We start from the raw sequence: 19762 nt of genomic DNA on the forward strand, positions 1-19762 counted from the left end.
ATGCCTTCCGGGACACCTAACGAAACTTTTGACATCAAAACTGCTACAGCACTCGTGCAGCCGTACGACGGCTCTGCCGAGGGGCTGGACGCATTTTTGGATGCCACTAGCTTGTTAGAGGAGATAACAGCAAACAATATGGTACCCAGGGCCATAAAATTCTTGAAAACACGTCTTACTGGCAAAGCCAGGCTGGGATTACCAGAAAACCTCAACACAATTGACGAACTAGCGCAAAACGTCAAACAACGATGCGCTAGCAAAATCACACCAGACGATGTGGTGGCAAAACTGAGAGCGGTTAAGCAGAAAGGATCTGTAGAAAATTTTTGCGACGAAGTAGACACGCTTACAAACAAACTGAAGGCGGTCTACATCGAGCAGGGTATTCCCGTGCAATTAGCAAACAGCATGGCAACAAAACGGGCGTTGAAACCCTAATTAATGGTACCAACTCCCAGGATAATAAAATTATATTGAAAGCAGGGACTTTCAATGACATAAAAGATGCGACACAAAAATGTTGGAAAATTCAAACAATAACAACCAACATGCTCAGGTACTCTCGTTCAACACACGCGATGCCAATACACATAGTAATCAAGGACAACACTCTAGGAACTACCGCGGAAACTACAGAAACCAAAGTTCCAGCAATAGAGATTCAAATTACTACCCTAGAAATTATTCGAACAACTGTTTCAGAGGCGGTCGGCCGCAACAACACCGCTCACAATTTAATCAATCACAATTCAATCAACCGCCACAACGACGGTATTACGGGTATAATAATAACCGTTTCCAGCGCGGAAGATCAAATTTCAATACGAGAAACATTTTCACAGCGAGCGCGCAGGAGCAAGCAATGCAAGTGCCAATGCCATTCAATACTCCGATGGCAGTGGTAGGAAACCAACAACAAGGAATGTTGACGATGCCACCAGGAGGCCCGGTTATGCAACCAGGTGGCTCGATGCAAAATAACGCTTTTTAGGGCACCCGGGTCAGTTCATGACCCCACAAAATTAGTATACACAATCAACACCAGTGCAGCCAATTTTGTGACACTGTATGTCCAATCGTCCAAATGTACATTTATAGTAGACTCAGGGCAGAAATTTCCATCATTAAACAAAGAAAATTAAGCCCCACGCAACCATTTGATTTTTGCAAAATATTTAAAGTGACAGGCATTACAGAAGGTTTTACCAATACAGTGGGCGAGGCTCAAACCTGTATAACCTTCGCTAATGGTTTAACGTTAGAACATACACTTCAGATAGTCGGGAACGACTTTCCGATATTAACCGACGGTATATTAGGTCGGGATTTTTCGTTAAATATAGATGCACCCTAGACTACGAGAACTGGTTGCTCAACTTTAGTTTCAATAATTGTTTGGTATCAGTACCAATCGAAGATAAATTTAACAACAGCATCATCATTCCAGCGAGATGCGAAGTGGTCAGAAAATTTCCAAATCTTAATGTTACAGCCGAATCAGTAGTATTATCACAGGAAATCCTCCTGGAGTGTTCTGTGCAAACACTATTGTTTCACAAAGTGCTCCATATGTAAAAATTGTAAATACCACCTTCAAACAAGTGGCTATTACACACTTTGAACCAAAAATCGACTTGTTAGATGATTACATTAAACCTAAAAACAGGAGCAATGTTCCTCAGAAGGACCGGGACACACGATTGAGTAAAATCTTTTCAGAAATTAACATGGACCAAGTCTTACCCAGCGTAAAACCAAAACTTAAAAACTTAATTAATGAATTCTCTGATGTATTTTGCTTACCTGGAGAAAAGTTGACGACCAACAATTTTTATTCACAGCATATCCCATTACAGGATACTTCACCCGTGTACATACCAAATTATAAATCCATACATTCGCAACAAGAAGAAATTCAAAGTCAGGTGAAAAAACTTCTGGATGAAGACATTATTGAACCTTCAGTGTCTTCTTACAATTCCCCAATTCTCCTAGTACCGAAAAAGTCTGATGATAGTTCAAAAAAATGGAGACTTGTAGTGGACTTCAGGCAATTAAACAAAAAGGTATTAGCAGATAAATTTCCACTACCACGCATAGACACAATTTTGGACCAATTGGGAAGAGCAAAGTACTTCAGTACTCTTGATCTTATGTCAGGATTCCATCAAATCCCACTAGACCAAGAATCCAGGAAGTACACCGCATTCTCTACTTCCTCGGGTCATTTCCAGTTTAAACGATTACCTTTTGGTTTAAATATCAGTCCCAACAGTTTTCAGAGAATGATGAACATAGCAATGGCTGGACTTACTCCAGAATGTGCGTTCATCTACATTGATGATATTGTAGTTACAGGATGTTCTGCTGATCATCACCTTGATAACTTACGAAAAACATTTGAGCGTTTAAGGCATTACAATTTAAAACTTAATGCCAGCAAATGTAATTTTTTTCGGACTGAGGTTACCTATCTCGGTCATAAAATTACCGATAAAGGAATACTTCCAGATGACTCCAAATTCGATGTATTGAAAAATTTTCCTAGACCCACGAATGCTGAAGAGGCACGCAGATTTGTAGCATTCTGCAATTACTACAGGAAGTTTGTGCCAAACTTCGCGCACATTGCCAAACCATTAAACGAATTACAAAAGAAAGGTTCAACATTTCAATGGACCAAGGCCCATGAAGAAGGTTTCCAGAAACTCAAACAATATCTAATGTCACCCCAAATTTTACGCTACCCAGATTTTTCAAAGAAATTTATTGTCACTACAGACGCGTCAGATATAGCATGTGGTGCAGTACTCTCCCAAATGTACGAAGATGGAGATTTCCCAGTTGCTTTTGCAAGCAAAAGTTTCACACCCGGTGAACGTAATAAACCAATAATCGAAAAAGAGTTAACAGCAATCCATTGGGCAGTTAACTATTTCACACCATATTTGTACGGAAGAAGGTTCTTGGTTAGAACAGACCATAGGCCTCTGGTATACCTATTCAATATGAAAATCCTACGTCAAAACTCACTAGGATGAGGGTTGATTTAGAAGATTTTAATTTCGATATCGAGTTCGTAGCGGGAAAAGCAAACGTTTGTGCGGACGCGCTCTCACGTATTGTAATTCCTACTACTTCAGAACAACTTAAAAGTCTAAAGTGTTCTTGTGGTTAACACAAGAGCCATGACAAAGAAGAAAGAAACATTAAAAATACCCACGGATTCACAGGAAGCTAGCAGTGAGACTGATCACCTCACAGCTTGGCAAACTGAGAACCCTTCTCAGACTAATAAACTCCTTAAACTCGATGGTAGCGTGCACAACAATCGGTTAAGGATGTCCATTTAATCATAATTATAGAAAGATGCTAGGAACAGTTAACGTAACATTCACGCGCGAAAATGGAAGTCAAGCTTTAGAGTTTGCTCTTCTAGAAATATCGAAATATATGAAGCATTACAAGAGAGATAAGCTAGCACTCTCAACGGAAAACGAAATATTTAATTTTATCTCGCTCCATACACTCAAGGAAATCGCAAACAATGCCATTTCCACGTACGAGATAATACTTTATAAACCCCAGACGTTTATAGAAAATGAAGAGGATATCAATGAAATACTAACACATTATCACATGACACCTACAGGAGGTCATATAGGCCAACATCGGCTATATTTAAAATTGAGAGAAATATATAAGTTCAAAACATGAAAAATTTAATATCAAACTTTGTCAGAAATTGTGAAAATGTAAGGTGAATAAAGTAACCAGACATACTAAGCAGCCAGAAGTAGTCACTACGACTCCTTCTAGACCATTTGAAGTCCTTTCAGTAGACACTGCAGGTCCACTGACAAGAACTGATAAAGGGAACAGGTATATTTTGACAATACAATGTAATTTAACTAAATATGTGGTACTTGTACCAGTACCTACAAAGGAAGCTGCAATATTAGCCAGAGCACTAGTATACAATTTTATCCTGATCTATGGATCATTCTTGGAAATTAGAACTGACCAAGGATCAGAGTATAATAATGAGGTTATGGAACGAATTTGTAAACTATTGGAAATAAAACAAAATTTTTCGACAGCATACCACCCACAGTCAATTGGAGCACTGGAGAGAAATCACAGATGTTTAAACGAATATCTGAGATGTTTCACCAATGCTCATCAAACAGATTGGGATGATTGGGTAAAATTTTATGAATTCACATTCAATACTACACCACACACCGAACATGGCTACACTCCTTATGAGTTAGTATTCGGCAAGAAAGCTAGGCTACCGCAAGATTCTAAAAATTTAAACTCAACAATTGAACCAATTTATAATCTTGATCAGTATGATGCCGAACTAAAATTTAGACTCCAAAACTCCAACCAAATAGCTAGAGATAGCTTGATTCAGAGTAAACAAAACCGACAAATTGCAGCAAATACAAATACAAACCCTATTTTATTAAGCGTAGGAGATAAAGTTTATATCACAAACGAAAATAGGAAGAAATTAGACCCTTTTTACATCGGCCCATACGTAATAATTAAATCAGAAGAACCAAATTGTATAATCAAACATACGGTCACAAATAAACAGTCCAAAGTTCACAAAAATAGATTGATTAAAGCGTAAAAAGTTAGGAGCGTACATCACTTCATATTGAAATTATATATATTTTTTTATTCTTTTCGAATGGTTACACCATTCTCCTAAAGGGGGGAGGTGTAGCATACTAGCATATCATGTCGGGAAAATCCAACAATCAGCAATAAGGATAAACCCATTAGCATAAATTATCGAATACCTAATTAGCTACCATTATCTTGTCATTGTCATTTGTCTACGAAAAGTACTCTTTACGGTTTTACCTAAAACAAACCCACTAACGGGTTTTGCCCAAAACATCACATTATAAACATCAACAATAAACGCCTTAACCTTAAGCACACTTCCAATGTCAGACACCACACCGTTATATTATTATTTTACCTACTCACGTGTTTGGGTCACGTACCTGAACGCAAGAAGACAATTGTAAACTAGTATTTAAGAAAGATACAATAAAGAAACGACGTTCATTCTTACTCAAGTCAAATCCAGACGGACATGCTGTCCGATGTGTTGTGAATCTGTTCAAGTTATCACCACCCGTGCAGGAGCACACTTAAACCCACCCTTTCCCAAAATCTGGTTCCTTAAGTTGATCAGCCAAGCATGGTCTGAAAAAATCTTTCAGGACGAATGGCGGAAATGTCTCGTTGTACCCATCCCCAAGAACATTTCCTCCCGAGATGGCACAAAGTATCGTTAATTGTCCTTATGTCTACACGGTAGTGCGTCTCCGCGGATAGTGAACCGGCGCGGCGGCTGAATCGGATAAATTAGATGCCGATGGTTATGTTCGGCTTTCGCCAACATGCGTTTCGCCCTGGATACGGCACGGGCACATATTCCGCATACCTGGAAGATGTACAGCCGAACGATGGCAAGCACGTGAATCTGGTTTTCTTGGATATTTTCTTCAACAGAACTCTTCCCTCTTCGTTCTTCAACAGCTGAAATAGTGAGGCAACCTCCTTACTTTTGTCCGGAATTAGCTCACAGGGCGCTTGTGATTGGTAATCAAAGTACGAGGACTCTTCACGAAGAAACCAGAGTTCCACAGGGCTTCGATCTAGCCGTCACGGTATTCTTCGTGCATATGAACGGGGTGCAGAGCAGGCTATCATTGACAGTCCCTTAATTCAAGATCTAGAACTGAACTGTATCGCCTACCGTAACCTCTTCGAAACTCTGTCGCCAATATTCAATTCCTTCGTTCGAACTGCCAGGATTAGGGTTTGTAGAAATCGCTCTCAATAGATAACAATAAAAGAGAGGCAAAAACCTATTCCAATCATAACAAGCAATGAAAACATGTTTATCAAACTTTTATACAAGTGCGAAAAAACGAACAGTGGGTAATGTCTGTGACATAACCGCTAAGTGGACGTAGGACTTGACTTGACCATGCCTTTAAAAGATACATAATATGTCCAAATTTCTCACATCAACTATTTTGGATAAATAATCGGCGTTGCATACCATTCCTTGGCAAAATTTTTTCATCAAACCGACACAGAAATCAAATCTACCTCGAACAAGAATCATCAAAAAAATTCAAGAAGTATCTGTCCGGTCACGAAATATTAGCCTCGACAGTGGCAACCTTCCCACTGAAGGACTGCCTGAAATAAACCACAAGTTGGCTCAGCAGGGGATGTAGACTGTATCTCAGCCCTTCCACTGAAGAGCCTTCTAATCCGTGCGATAGCGACTGAAGGAGAACATTATTTTTAACTCTTAGAGCCTTGAAAAAGGCTGTATGCTTCGGCTTAGTGCAAAAAGTAAGAAAACGATCTTTTCAAATAACCGCGAATTTCTAGTGATGGTATAAAAAAGACTGAATGCTCTGCGCGCGAATGCACTTTTCTTTTATACCTTATTTTGAATCTTCTCTGCTTCCCAATTGGTGGGCCAAGCAGCTAGTGTCTTGTATCCCGCTTCTTTGTCAGCCAAAGCGTCATCATCATCAACGCGTTCGAGAAGGGCTTCTTCTTTTTTGCGCTTGTTGCTCGCTGCTGGCGTCTATTTCCTAACGGGACTTTTCGCTAGATACAGGCCAATAAGCCGGGCAAGCGAGCTTAGAATTGCAGTTCAGGTGCGAAGTACGTGTTTTTTTCTGAAGACAGCATTGTTAGTAGTATAAGGAAGGAAACACCCGGACATGGGATTTCGGGTGATAAGATTTAGAATTGGTAACATGGAACATTGGGGCCCTCCTTAGCCGTGCGGTAAGACGCGCGGCTACAAAGCAAGACCATGCTGAGGGTGGCTAGGTTCGATTCCCGGTGCCGGTCTAGCCAATTTTCGGTTTGGAAATTGTCTCGACTTCCCTGGGCATAAAAGTATCGTCGTGTTAGCCTCATGATAATACGAATGCAAAAATGGTAAATGGCTTAGAAACCTCGCAGTTAATAACTGTGGAAGTGCTTAATGAACACTAAGCTGCGAGGCGGCTCTGTCCCAGTGTGGGGATGTAATGCCAATAAGAAGAAGAAGAAGAACATGGGACGATCATTCAGTCACGTTCGCTTTGTGTGCGGTCAGTATCAAACAATGTTTATCTACATATTTTTTTTATCAATGCCAAAAATTCCAACATTTGATGAAAAATCGATTGATAGTTTATTAATGTTTGAGCTGTTATCGGTGTTTTTTTATCCAAATAAGATTATGTGAGAGATTTGGACATCTTATGAATCTTTAAAGGCATGGTCAAGCGAAGTCCTTCGTCCACTTCGCGGTTAAATCAGAAAAATTATCCACTGTTAGTTTTGACGCTATTTATGAAAATCACGCATAAAATACCCAAGTACAATTTCTATCCCGAAGGGTATTGAAAGCATTGATATTGATCTCTATTATTGGCTCTCTGAAGAACCGTTTGTTTTTTGGACATACATGCTGCATCATGTGGCTTTTCTTCAGCCTGTCTCGGCTCAGCACCGATGCCGGCCGGTCTCGGCTCGACTCTGTTGCAGCTGCCGGTATCTACTCAGCATTGCTGCTTTGTTGGGTCTGTAGGGTGGACTGCTGATGTACTGGCTAGGTTTCGGCTGATGATGGTCGCTTCGATGGTGTCGAGCCGAAAAAGCGGTCGGTGTAGACTTCATTCCCTGCTAAAAGGTGTGGGTGCTGTTCAATCGATGATGCGGTTGCTTCGCTTGTCCCGGTCAGAATGAAAGGAAAAAATCGCGTTGCGCTATTTTATGGCTTCTCGGCAGACCCAGCGGCTGCTCATTCGCTGATGTCTGCACCAATCAGAACGTGATAATGGAATGATGCAAGAATTATGTGGTACCCATATTTATAGGTTCCCTTGATCTTAATGTTTTTCATTGAAAACAGTTTCATGCCTATTGAAACAAGTTTTTCGGGTCTTATCAAGCATGGACATGGAAGGCATACTTGAAATCTGTCGATTGAGGGGCTTACCGCAGAAATTCGTCCACTGAGACGAACGCTATTAACGTTTAAAATCTTTCAACACAGCGTAACGCGGTCGATTTGAATATTTTGAAATGACACCCGGTATAGTAAAGAGAGACGTAAGTCCTACGTCAAAAAACAGAATTGGATAGGTAGCTCCCACCGAGAAGCCGCTTGGTTCTCGCTCATTTTGCGTAGGGACCATATTTTTCGCACAGCTATGTAAAACAAGTTGAAACGCATCGTCAGAGCCGGTGACCCCTGCAATTGATGCTTTAAAAGGATAAGTGTGATATTTTTTTCCTTTTTCTTCGGATTCAGTTTTTGGTCGAGATTGTTACCCTCAACTCAACACCAGTCGAGTCTGCCTCTGTCAAGGCCATCTGCTTAAAGCCACCTCGTTAGACGCAGCCACGTAGAATATAGGATCATTCTCTTCACTAAAGAGAACCGGATTCAAGGCACGATGGTTGGCGTCGGTCTCCTCTAGTTGGCGCCATGGAGCGAGGAGCTAGTACTCTTCATCAGCTATTATAAATAGCTACATAGCTTAACATCCGTAGAGGTGCAACTCCGTGGCCGAGCTTGTTAACAGAGATTTTCGCAACCACAGACACAGGTTTACGAATGGGTCAGTTTAGGGTCGGTTTCACTGTCCCAGACAACCTCCCGGATATGTGCAGCATCTTCTCGACCAAAGCAGCCACGGCATTCATCGCTGCCACCTACCCGTTCAAGGAACTCAACCTCGCCCTGTCTTACTCTGCCAGCGTCATTTCCACATTCCAGAGCGACCAGCCTGAGCCCAACCCTGAATCCAAAGCATCTTTGCGTACATGTTACCGAACACGACATGTGATTGGATTCCGGGTCACTGCAAAGGGCCTGGCAACATTACGGCAGATCTCCTTGCCGGAGCCGGACATGAGGGCTCGCCCCTCAAAGAAAATTTGGAAAGTTCCTGGATCGCCTCCACCTCATGATACCTTCGGAAAATTAAAAGGAACCGCATCGCCATGGACAGATCTACTCAACCTAAAAGACAATCATCTTAAGGCTCCGAACTGGACTCACACGGCTCTTGCATAACTTCGGCAGGATCACTTTACGTACAACTTGCGACGTCTGTGATGTTAGCAACATTGTGGAGCATTATGTCTGACGATGTCTCAAATTTTAGGTTCCGAAATTTAACACAAACGGCTTTACGTGCATCCCAAAATCAATATCGGGAGTAACTTCTCGCAACACGAGACTTACTAGGGCATACTTTTGATTACCCCAGGATTATAAGTTCAACCCTAAACCCAACCAAAAACCAACCTGAACCTGTATTATTGCCACCAAAGTTTATCTGGATTTCCCGTACTTTTTTTCCTGTAGTTGGAATCATTTTTAACCAGTTTAATTTAAACTTTAAAGTTTTAGCATTAGGTTTTAAAATGTCAGTAAAGCCTTCAGAAATGGGCACTTTATTTTAGAGATAGTGGCGTTCCTAGTGATCGGATATGCAAGTTTTTCACAGCGTTTCATAATTAGTAAACCATTCTTTTGGGTCTATTTTTTTCACAGTTTGAAACTTACATGGTTTCAAAATATTCACCATGCAGGAAGAAAAACGATAAATAAGTCTGCACAGTCCTGCAAAATCCATCTTCGTCAAAAGCCAGATTTTACCCTTCATTCAGTCCCATGATGGCCCATTTACGTTTTGGCTAGATTTAGCCAGCTGTCATTGTAGCAAGGAAGTGCTACAATGGTACTACAATAGTGGAGTCCAGGTCATCCCAAAAATCTGAATCCATAAAATTGTCCTCAATTCCATACAACAGAATAATTTTGGGTGATTATTGAAGACGAAGGGAGCAGTTGCCACTGCCATTGGCTGTATAAAGAATTGGTGGAATTAGCTAGCCAAAATCATGACTGGAAAAGGTGTGCGCCGACTGACAAGCGGCGCCGACAGGAAACTGCGAGATTTTTTTTTCGAAACAACGATGCGTGATTCGTTTCAGTCAAATCGGAAATATAGGAAAACACGTGCTTTTTTTCAGTTATGCTACACAATCGACTTCAGTTTCAGCACTGTATTAAGGCGATTATACAATCAAGCCATGGGGTGAATTTCAAATTCACCACACGGTTTTCTACTCCTATTATCAAAAGTTCAAATCTGGCTATTAATTTTAGTACAATGTTGAAATTAATGTCGATTGTTTAGCATAAGTAAGCAAACGATCTACGGATGTTTCATCCCCATAGGCGCTGTGGTTCTCTCAATTCGTGCTCTTGAAAAATCACAAGAAAAGCACGTGGTTTCCAAGATGGTGTTGGCCTTGTTGTATAACCACCTTAAAATTATTATGTCGTATTTTATCTATTGAAGATGGGAGTGGAAAAACATGTGGTGAATTTATAATTGATTGTATAATCACTTTAAATCAACTCAAAACTAATGAGATAACTGCAGGTTTTGTTAATATTACTCCAAAAGTGGATATTTTTGTTGTATATTTGAATTCATAACGATTTGAGATTTATAGGATACTAGGAAAAACAAAGTTTTTCCCATATAAACATAAATTGCCTTTGCGCCACCCCTAAACCACCTCCAAATTGCCTAAAATTTTGCCAGGACTCCTAAGTCATCAAAAAGATGCTGAAGTTCGACTTTAAGAACATTTTTAAAAATTTGAGCTCCCTAGTGGCCATTCTGTCACCCCTTCTGCTAAGTTCCCCTGGCCATGGCACTCTTGACGAGTGAAGAGAAGAACTTAAAAACTTGAAAATTCACATAAATAAAGGAAGAAAAAAATCCTGGGTAGTAGAAAATAGCTAAATAATTATCATGCGCCGGCAAATCTATATGGAAGGATGTGTTTAGGGAATACTAATCGTTTGAAGTATAATTACTGGTTGCCATCATGGCTCTTTAGCCTATTAGCTAGCATTACAAAGTAGGTAATGTGCAATGTGCATTGCTCTACCATTCAATAACCCTCTTACCATAATCCAAATAAAAACCAGTTATTAATGTTACACAAATCATGGTCATACACATACACACACTGAAGAAGACATTCATATTTCGTTAAACTCCGATAAGCACATTATTAAGAAGTAAGACAAGTAATACAGCGATAAGAGAGTCTGAAACACTCAAACTAAGCTTGATCTCTTAATGTGTTCACTGTTGCCTGTAAAGGACTGGAGAAATCAATTTCAATTTATACGAAAATGAAGAGTTTGTTTATCATTATTCTAGTTTCGACTTCACTAGCAGGAGGACTCAATCCAGAAAACCACTCAAACGCATTTGAAGGTAATCGTAAGCAATTAGCTATTCCAATAATAATAGTAAACTTATCGATTTGTTTAGCAACATATGGATGCTTGCAATACAGCACAAAAGATGGATGTCGCCCGTACCTTTCGACCAACAGGTTCAAGCATCTTAAAACCACGGAAAACGGTGTTACCATCATGAGGATGGGCGTCATGGCAGGTGAAGGACCACACATCCGTTTGTCGAAGATCGAGTATCCATTTGACGTGAAAATCAATGAAATAGGTAAATCGGATTTTTGTTTCAAATCTAATTATTTATGTTCAGGTTACCCTTATTTCAGTGCTTTCCGCTTGGAATAACACGGCAAGTGAGATGCGCAGCTACATACCGAAAACCGGTGGAGGCATTGGAGAATATCAACTGTTGAAACGAATAAACAGTCCCGGGCTGCTGTCACAGTTCTATCCGATGATGTTTACAATTGAAATCGATCAGAAGGGAAACGTTAAACTGATTAAGGACGGCGAACACGTCCCGCTGGTGGAGTTTCTAGATCCAAATATATCATTTGAATATATGACATTCTGCAATTACATGGTGCCAGCGACATTCTTTTTCGATTGTCCGCTGGAGATCGACCGGCGGGATTGTAGTGGTGTTGTATTCAGTTAATAGTGATAAATAATATAAACAAATTTCCTCTATTTCACACGTAGATCTAATACAAGCTAAATAGAACTGTAGTTGGAAAAGTAAAACAAGTATCATTTTGAAAATTTGAGTCAAGTTTTAATCAACTACTGGTTGGTGTAAATAAAAAATAGTTTTCGGCTATGAAGAAATTGGAAACATAGAGCTGATGATAGGTTGACAAGTTGATTATTTATTTAAAAAAAAAACCTCAACAATGTATTACTTATGGGGTCAAGATAACCTTTCTTTCATGCCTTCCTGAATCATGTGCGCTTTGGAAGCGTTTCCCGACGAAAACAAATCCTATTCTTTCCGTGCGCGTGGAAGATAACGATGATTAAACGTCAGATAGCCTTATAGAAAATGGGTCATGGGATTATCGGTTCGTATCGATAATTTGGATCCCAAAGTATGACGTGAAAACTGTTTTTGGAAACGTTAATAGCCTATTCAGATTACGCCATTAATGACATAATAATTGGCGTTTCAGGGTAAATACGCTTTATGATGTCATTATTCACGTAATATTCCATACATTTTGCGCTGTCAAAAGATACCCGCTAAAAAGAGTCATAAAGAATTTATTACGAACAATTATTACGAGAGAGCTTTCGTTCTAACTGCACGCTTAAAATCAATAACACAGAGATGTGTTTGCATCACACAAAACGGATCTAATGCGGAACATCCACGGGGATGACATGCTACGCCATCTTTGTCACATCTTTTCTGAGTCACCAATACGAGTGCACTGCGAATGCAACACAAACAACTTCCAGGGTGAAAATGATATAAAACGAACGAAGGCATAAACAGTGTCTTACGCAAGTAGCATTCTAAAGAATTGAGCAAATAAGTTGAACATTCTTAAGTTTAAAGCACAGAGAAACAGACGTCTCACTCTACACATGTATCATCGTTCATCTTTTTAACGGTGGATTCAATTTTTTGTAGGTGGTCAATCGGCCACCGATGGTGCTTCCATCGGTTTTGCTTGTGTTTGACGTTTGCTCACTATCGCCACCTGGTTGCCGCTTGTCCACTCACAGTGCATTTAGCATTGGGCGGTAATGTTTCCGTGACGATGATATTGATTGCATTTTGTTCTAAGTGAGACGTCTGTTTCTCTGTGTTTAAAGCATGGAATCGAGTCTAAAATAGTTTTAATTTATAGTTCGTTCATTTTTTCTCTATTTTCTCATGATTGTATCATGTTGCATTATTGAGTGAAATGGGCGTTTTGCATAATATTCTCCTGTGAAAACGTAAACATTCAAAATTCGCGCACATACTATTGCAAAATAAATCAGTATTGGGGTGATTTGACACTGGGGGATAAATTTATCACCCAAAAAAGCACGAACAGGCGAACCTGTCAAAATCCATAGTGAAAAAAATGGGTGTCGTTCCCCTGGGAACATCCCCTAGATGAGCGATAGTTACACAGCCACAAAAATAGCTCGTGTGGTTTTATTGAAGCTAGGATTTCAATATTTTCAACAGTATTTGGTTCCTCATGAAACAAGGAATCTGTACAAACGTTTACATGTTGAAAAGGACCGTTATCACGACCCTACGAGGCTTTTTTGTGCCTGTGTAACTGTCGCTTATCTAGGGGATGTTCCACATTAGGTCCGTTTTGTGTGATGCAAACACATCTCTGTGTTATTGATTTTAAGCGTGTGGGATGCAGGGAGAAATTCAACAAAACAAAACTGACAAGCGTCACGCTCTCTTTGCCAGAGAGAAAATTCTCTCTGTTTTCATTTCGTTTCGTAGTTGACAATCATGCTCTTTCTGTCGCAGCAGGGTCGAATGCATGTTAGATGGAAATCTTCTGAGCGCTGAAGAATAACTCGGATTGTGATGGTTTTGTGGAAAGCATTTTATATGATGAAAAATAATGATGATAATTATTTATTCTCCCCTTATTCAACATAAACTGTTTAAAAAACAGATGCTCTCTAGAATTAACATGAAGTATTTAACTTAAAACTAGATTTAATAGAACAAATCGAATAAATTTTCAAAGTTCAAGGGCCAATGCGGAAGACAATTTAAAACGTAGGAATGGTTGTAAAACGAATATATTTGATGAATAAACATGATTTCATAAATTGTTTCAATTCTGCTCCTTGAATGCCTGAATATAAGGCTTGTACGCGACAAAATCTGGACACCTTTAAACACGTATAACTTTTGAAATAGCTCATCAACGAGTGAAATATTTCGTAGATTGATGAATCTATGTCTGTACTTTCTGAAAATATATTTCTTATGAGTGGTACAAGTACGTAGTGAATAATGGCGTCGAAGGAATTGCAGGTTCGGAAAGAATTGTGTGCAGTCGCAATTGAAATTCGGGTCTCTCGATCCAGAAAATGACTAAAAACATTTTGTTTTCATGTGAACACTGCTCAAAGCGTTTTAAAATTTGTCGATGCTTGTTCGACAATATCTAAAACGTCAGAGATTGGAACAAAAACGGATTTTATGAGCCACCAGAAGGATACGAGCTCGAAACAAATTCTACTGAGGATGCCAGATCATTCGGCACGTATTATTTCTTAGAAAATTCAAATGTCACCAAGTTTCGTGCATACATCGAAGCATCGATAAGGAATGAAGCAATTTGAAGTGAAAAACGTACCGAATTAAACCAGCAGCAGTTTATGTTGATTCTTAAAGTTATGTGTCCAGATTTTGTCGCGAACAAGCCTTACTTTGGATTTCAACATTTTTCACGTGGGACAACTGTACGATTTGAATGGGATGTATATATAAAGTAGAATAACCTTAAATAAAACATGGATTGGTAATGCATCAATTCATCCAAAATCCAGTTTAAATTATATCACATTCACACGATTCGATTTTGTTAGAAGCTGTATCATTGATTGTCGAGTAGAACGCAATGGTTCAGTTTCCATTTTTGAAAAAAATTAAATTGCTGAGTTGCCCTTCATACATGGAGATACTGGTGGAAATACATTTTAGTTCGAAAATATTTCTTGAAAATTTGTCTAATCGTCCTTTTTTATTTATTTGTGAGAATTCCCAAAAGTATCCAAATTTTTCTATCAAATCTCCGTTCGATCATAGTACAGAATCAAAATACATTTTAAACTTAAAAATAAATTGAGGAATAGTCTGATTCCCCGAAGAACGGCGCACCCAACTAATGAATGTAGCTTCGCTCATTATCCTTAATGAGAGCTTTAAATATTCTTCGAAAATCCCTTTTCATATTTTTTATATATTTTTTTCGTAGAAACTTTGTTCAGAAAAAAATGTTCGATTGTCGCCACACAAATGCTTGATTTCGCAAATTAAATTTTAAAACTCTCCTTGAATTCAACCCTGTATTAGCGTGCAAATGAGGAAACATGGAAACGTCAAGATATATTATCTTGCTGCAGTCTGAACACCTCGTAATAATTGGATACCCTCTCACTTAACAAAGTCATAAATAGCTCAATCTGAATAGGCTATAACGCTCAGGTCGCTAGAAAGGACTTGTTCCGTCCCACAATCGGTAAGAAGAGCCTTCACTCCGCTACCAATGACAACGGCATACGGCTAGTAAATTTCGCTGCTGCCAGAGGGATGGCCATCAGTAGCACCTACTTTGCACGGAAGAACATCCAAAGGCACACCTGGAGACACCCGAATGGTGAAACTTGCAACCAGATAGACCGTGTTCTGGTAGATGGGCGCCAATTCTCGGATGTTGTCGATGTGTGGACATTAGGGTGGTTCAAAAATTCGATTTTGCTCCACACCGCTCATCTGATTCTGTTCCATGTTCTGAGTGTCCTCTGAAAATTTGAGCTGATTTGGATGAAAACTGATTGAGCACAAGCCATTTCAAGTTTGCATGGAAATTAGTATGGAGAAATTAAATTTTCCGTCGTACTCAATATAGCGCTTCCCCATTGAGCGTAGGCGAAAAGATAACCCACATAGCTAAAAGGAATACTCATGAGCTTTCGCTCAATGAAAATCGCATCTGGATTAGTCGTTCCAATAATTAGTAATCGATTTTAATACAAGTTGCAAATCTTTGGTCATGAACATTAAACTTCTCTGAGGGCATCACTGAAACGTGCAGTGCAACATAGTAGCCCGAATTTGCTCTGCTATTTTTCGCGCCAGAGGCAGCAATGTTGCCTGTTAAATAGTAACGCAATTAGCTCTAGAAAACTACGATATAGATTAAAATCGATTACTAATTATTGGAATCATTAATTAAGACGCGGTTTTCGTTGAGTGAAAGCTCTCAAGTATTGCTTTCAGCTATGTGGGTTCTTTTTTCACCTGCGTGCAATGGGGAAGCGCTATAATCAGTACAATGAAAAATCTAATTTTCCCATACTAATTTTCATGCAAACTTGAAACGGCTTGTGCTAAATCAGTTTTCATCCAAACCAGCTCAAATTTTCAGAGGACACTCAGATCGTGGGACAGAATCTGATGAACGGTGTGGAGCAAAATCGAGTTTTTGAACCACCCTAATGGACATTCAGAGGTCCGAACATTGACTCTGATCACTACCTCGTTGTCGGTAAAATTCGATCACGGTCGTTTACTGTATCGAACGAAAGATCACAGAAAACGATGCGTTACAATATCCAGCAATTGTCGGCGGAAAGAGTATCGGATGAGTACGGCCAGAAGCTCGACGAATGGATAAGTGCAATCAACCTTAGCGACAACATCAACGATCTATGGGAGTCGATCCATGGAGCGGTGAGCACAACAGCAAGAGACGTGAAAGGCACTGCACAGAGGCGACCCAGGACTGGTTGGTTCAATATGACAGACGAGAAGAACGTTGCCAGAAGCCGGATGTTGGTGTCGGATACCCGATAGAATAAAGATCGGTACAAAGAAGCAAAAGCAGCCGAAAAAAGAAACCCACCGCAGGAAGAAAAAATAGTATGAAGAACAAGTAATCAGTGAGCCGCATAAAACAATGGAGCAGAATGATATGCGGAGGTTTTATGAGACTTTCAATGGCGTGCGGAGAAAGACAGCGCCATCTCCCGTCATGTGCTGCGACCAAGAAGGGAAGTTGATGACAGATAAAACTGAAGTGGCTGCCAGGTGGAAACAACACTTCGACACTTTAATTGGGAAAGTACACTTTGTTGAATGTGGAAGTGACGGTGCATCGGTGAACAGAGTAAATACTAGCGATGCGCAAGCTGTGGAATCGCCTACACTAGATAAGGTTAGAAAAGCTATTTAAGAGCTAGAAACAATAACGCTGCGGGCTGTGAGGTTTGAGTACCATCAGCGTGTGATTATACATTAACACCTCTGCGTGTCAATCAGTGCGCAGTAAGCCATGACTCGGCCTCTTCTTGTCAGACCTCCGTGGCGTGCACACGCACCCACGGAGAGCTGCTGTCATAACGATTTGCTCCGGCCATTTGGGGCTTCACATTTTGGCGATCTTGCCAGGTTATTTGTTGGGTCCTGACGTTGATTTCAAAAGGTGAGTTGAATTCAATTGTTAATGTGCTAATGTGTTAAAATATCTGATGGTTAAAAAAACACAAGGCAATGGGTTTGTATTGCTACAAAGCGCGTCTGGTAGAACGCTGCCAAATGGATTGTGGTTTGAATAATCATAAAGAAGGTGGTTCGAGACCGCTGAAAAATGGATTGTGGTTTGGAAAATCACAAAGCGTGTCTGAAAAAACGCTGGAAAATGGATTGTGGTTTGGAAAATCACAAAGCGCGTCTGGAAGACCGCTGGAAAATGGATTGTGGTTTGGAAAATCACAAATCGCGTCTGGAAGACCGCTGGAAAATGGATTGTGGTTTAGAAAATCACAAAGAGTGTCTGGAAGACCGCTGGAAAATGGATTGTGGTTTGGAAAATCACAAAGCGTGTCTGGAAGACCGCTGGAAAATGGTTTGTGGTTTGCAATTCCACAAGGCGTGTCTGGGAGACTGCCGAGAAAATGGTTGACAACCTAGAAAATCCCAAGGGTGGTCATGGAAGCACTGATTTTGGTTAAATTAATTTAGTTTGAAATGTATAACTTAGCGACTTTAGTGTACATGAGACTACCAGTTAAGCTAGTTCTAACGAAATCTGAGAGACATGGAGGTCTATCGTATGCTACAAAGTTGTTTGGAAGGCTTAAGGTGATTATACAATGAAGCCAGAAATCGGCCATTTTGCTGTGCCACCGGCCACCATGTGCTTTTACAATATTTTTTTCAAGAGCACGAGATGAAAGAACCATAACGTTTATGGGGCTGAAATAATGGTAGATCGTTTGCTTAGTTATGCTGAACAATCATAATTTGAGTTTCGCCACTGTACGAAAACTACTACGCCAGATTTGGGCTTTTGGTAATGTATGTTGATAAACGTGTGGTGAATTTGAAATTCACCACGGGCTTCATTCTATAATCACCTTAATATATTAGCTTGAAGTTTATTTTGGAATTTACCAGGCCTATGCTAAGAGCTCATGTTTAGCGTAGCCAACACCAACACCAACGCCGAGCAACGTACGTCAAATCTAAAAAAGCTTAACATCATAAAACATCCAAATTCAGCTTTCTTCAATATGCAACTTTAATCGGGAATATTCATTAAATATGACTAACGAGTTTAATTGATTCAAAACTTATCTACATGATCAATTTTGATTTTACTCACATGGAGAGCAACAATTTGTCTTTTATTTCACCGTGAAACGCTTGAGCAGAATTTAAAAATAAATCCTGCTCTTTTATTGTTGTGGATATTTTTAGTTATCAAGCTACAGTCATTGGTGTTGTTGACGATTGTTGACATCTCATGCAACTGACAGCGGTCTATCTGCACACTGTGCCCGGGACATGGTGGCTATTTTTAGGCTAAGGGAGTTAGATAGGGATATCTATGGCCTGGAATTTACTGACTTAGTAGTCGTAGCGGAATTACCCGTTGGATGAGATATCCAACATTCATGAAGCTCAAAAACATTGCCAGCATTCACAAAGTCATAAGTTTGGAGTTATTGGCTCATAGTACTGGTTAACATAAGTCTAAAATTTAGGTATATACTTATGTTATCTTACTTAGGTATGATATCTCTGCGAAATTTTAGATAAATATCATATCCTAGGCCAGATGTTCCCAAACTACTTGTACATTCGACCCACCTAGCAGAATCGCATATTACTTGCGACCTTCCCAAATTGGCTTTTAGAATTTGGATAAAAATGAGTTCGCGTTAGATTGAACAAACCATTATGAATTGCTTCATATCCCATCATTATATTACTTTGAATGGATTGGAAATGATTTGAAATTCGAACGGATTTGGATAGGATTTGGATTAGATTTTGGTTGGATTTGATTTGAATGGATTTGAATTGGATATGGATTGGATTTGGAATGGATTTGCAACGGATTTGGATTGGATTTTGGTTGGATTTGGATTGGATTTGGATTCGATTTTGATTTGATTTAGATTTTGATTAGAATTGCATTTGATTGGATTTGGAATGGATTTAGATAGAATTTGGATCGGATTTGGATTGAATGTGGAATGGATTTGTATTGGATTTAGATTAGATTAGGATTGGATGTTGATTGGAATCGGATTGAATGTGGCTTGGATTTTTATTGGAATTGGATTGAATTTGGATTGGATTTGAATTGTTTGGATTTCATTGTATTTGACAAAATCTCAAAATTTATTTTCCTTTTTTCACTACATAGATCC

The 19762-nt window shown here is 39.5% G+C and overlaps 2 protein-coding genes across 2 annotated transcripts in view; one reads left to right on the forward strand and one right to left on the reverse strand.

Moving 5' to 3' along the window:
* Window positions 1-19762, reverse strand: part of LOC134224142 (protein Fe65 homolog) — a 71226-nt gene that overhangs the window by 17678 nt on the left and 33786 nt on the right. The gene's annotated exons all lie outside the window — the stretch shown is intronic.
* Window positions 11182-12661, forward strand: LOC134224138 (uncharacterized). The gene is made up of 3 exons (XM_062703398.1): window positions 11182-11366; window positions 11424-11615; window positions 11674-12661. The coding sequence occupies exons 1-3, from the start codon at window positions 11282-11284 to the stop codon at window positions 12003-12005; spliced, it is 609 nt and encodes a 202-aa protein (XP_062559382.1). The 5' UTR covers window positions 11182-11281; the 3' UTR covers window positions 12006-12661.

The sequence above is a fragment of the Armigeres subalbatus genome, chromosome 3, assembly GCF_024139115.2.
Source record: "Armigeres subalbatus isolate Guangzhou_Male chromosome 3, GZ_Asu_2, whole genome shotgun sequence".
In the NCBI taxonomy this organism is placed as follows: Eukaryota; Metazoa; Arthropoda; class Insecta; order Diptera; family Culicidae; genus Armigeres; species Armigeres subalbatus.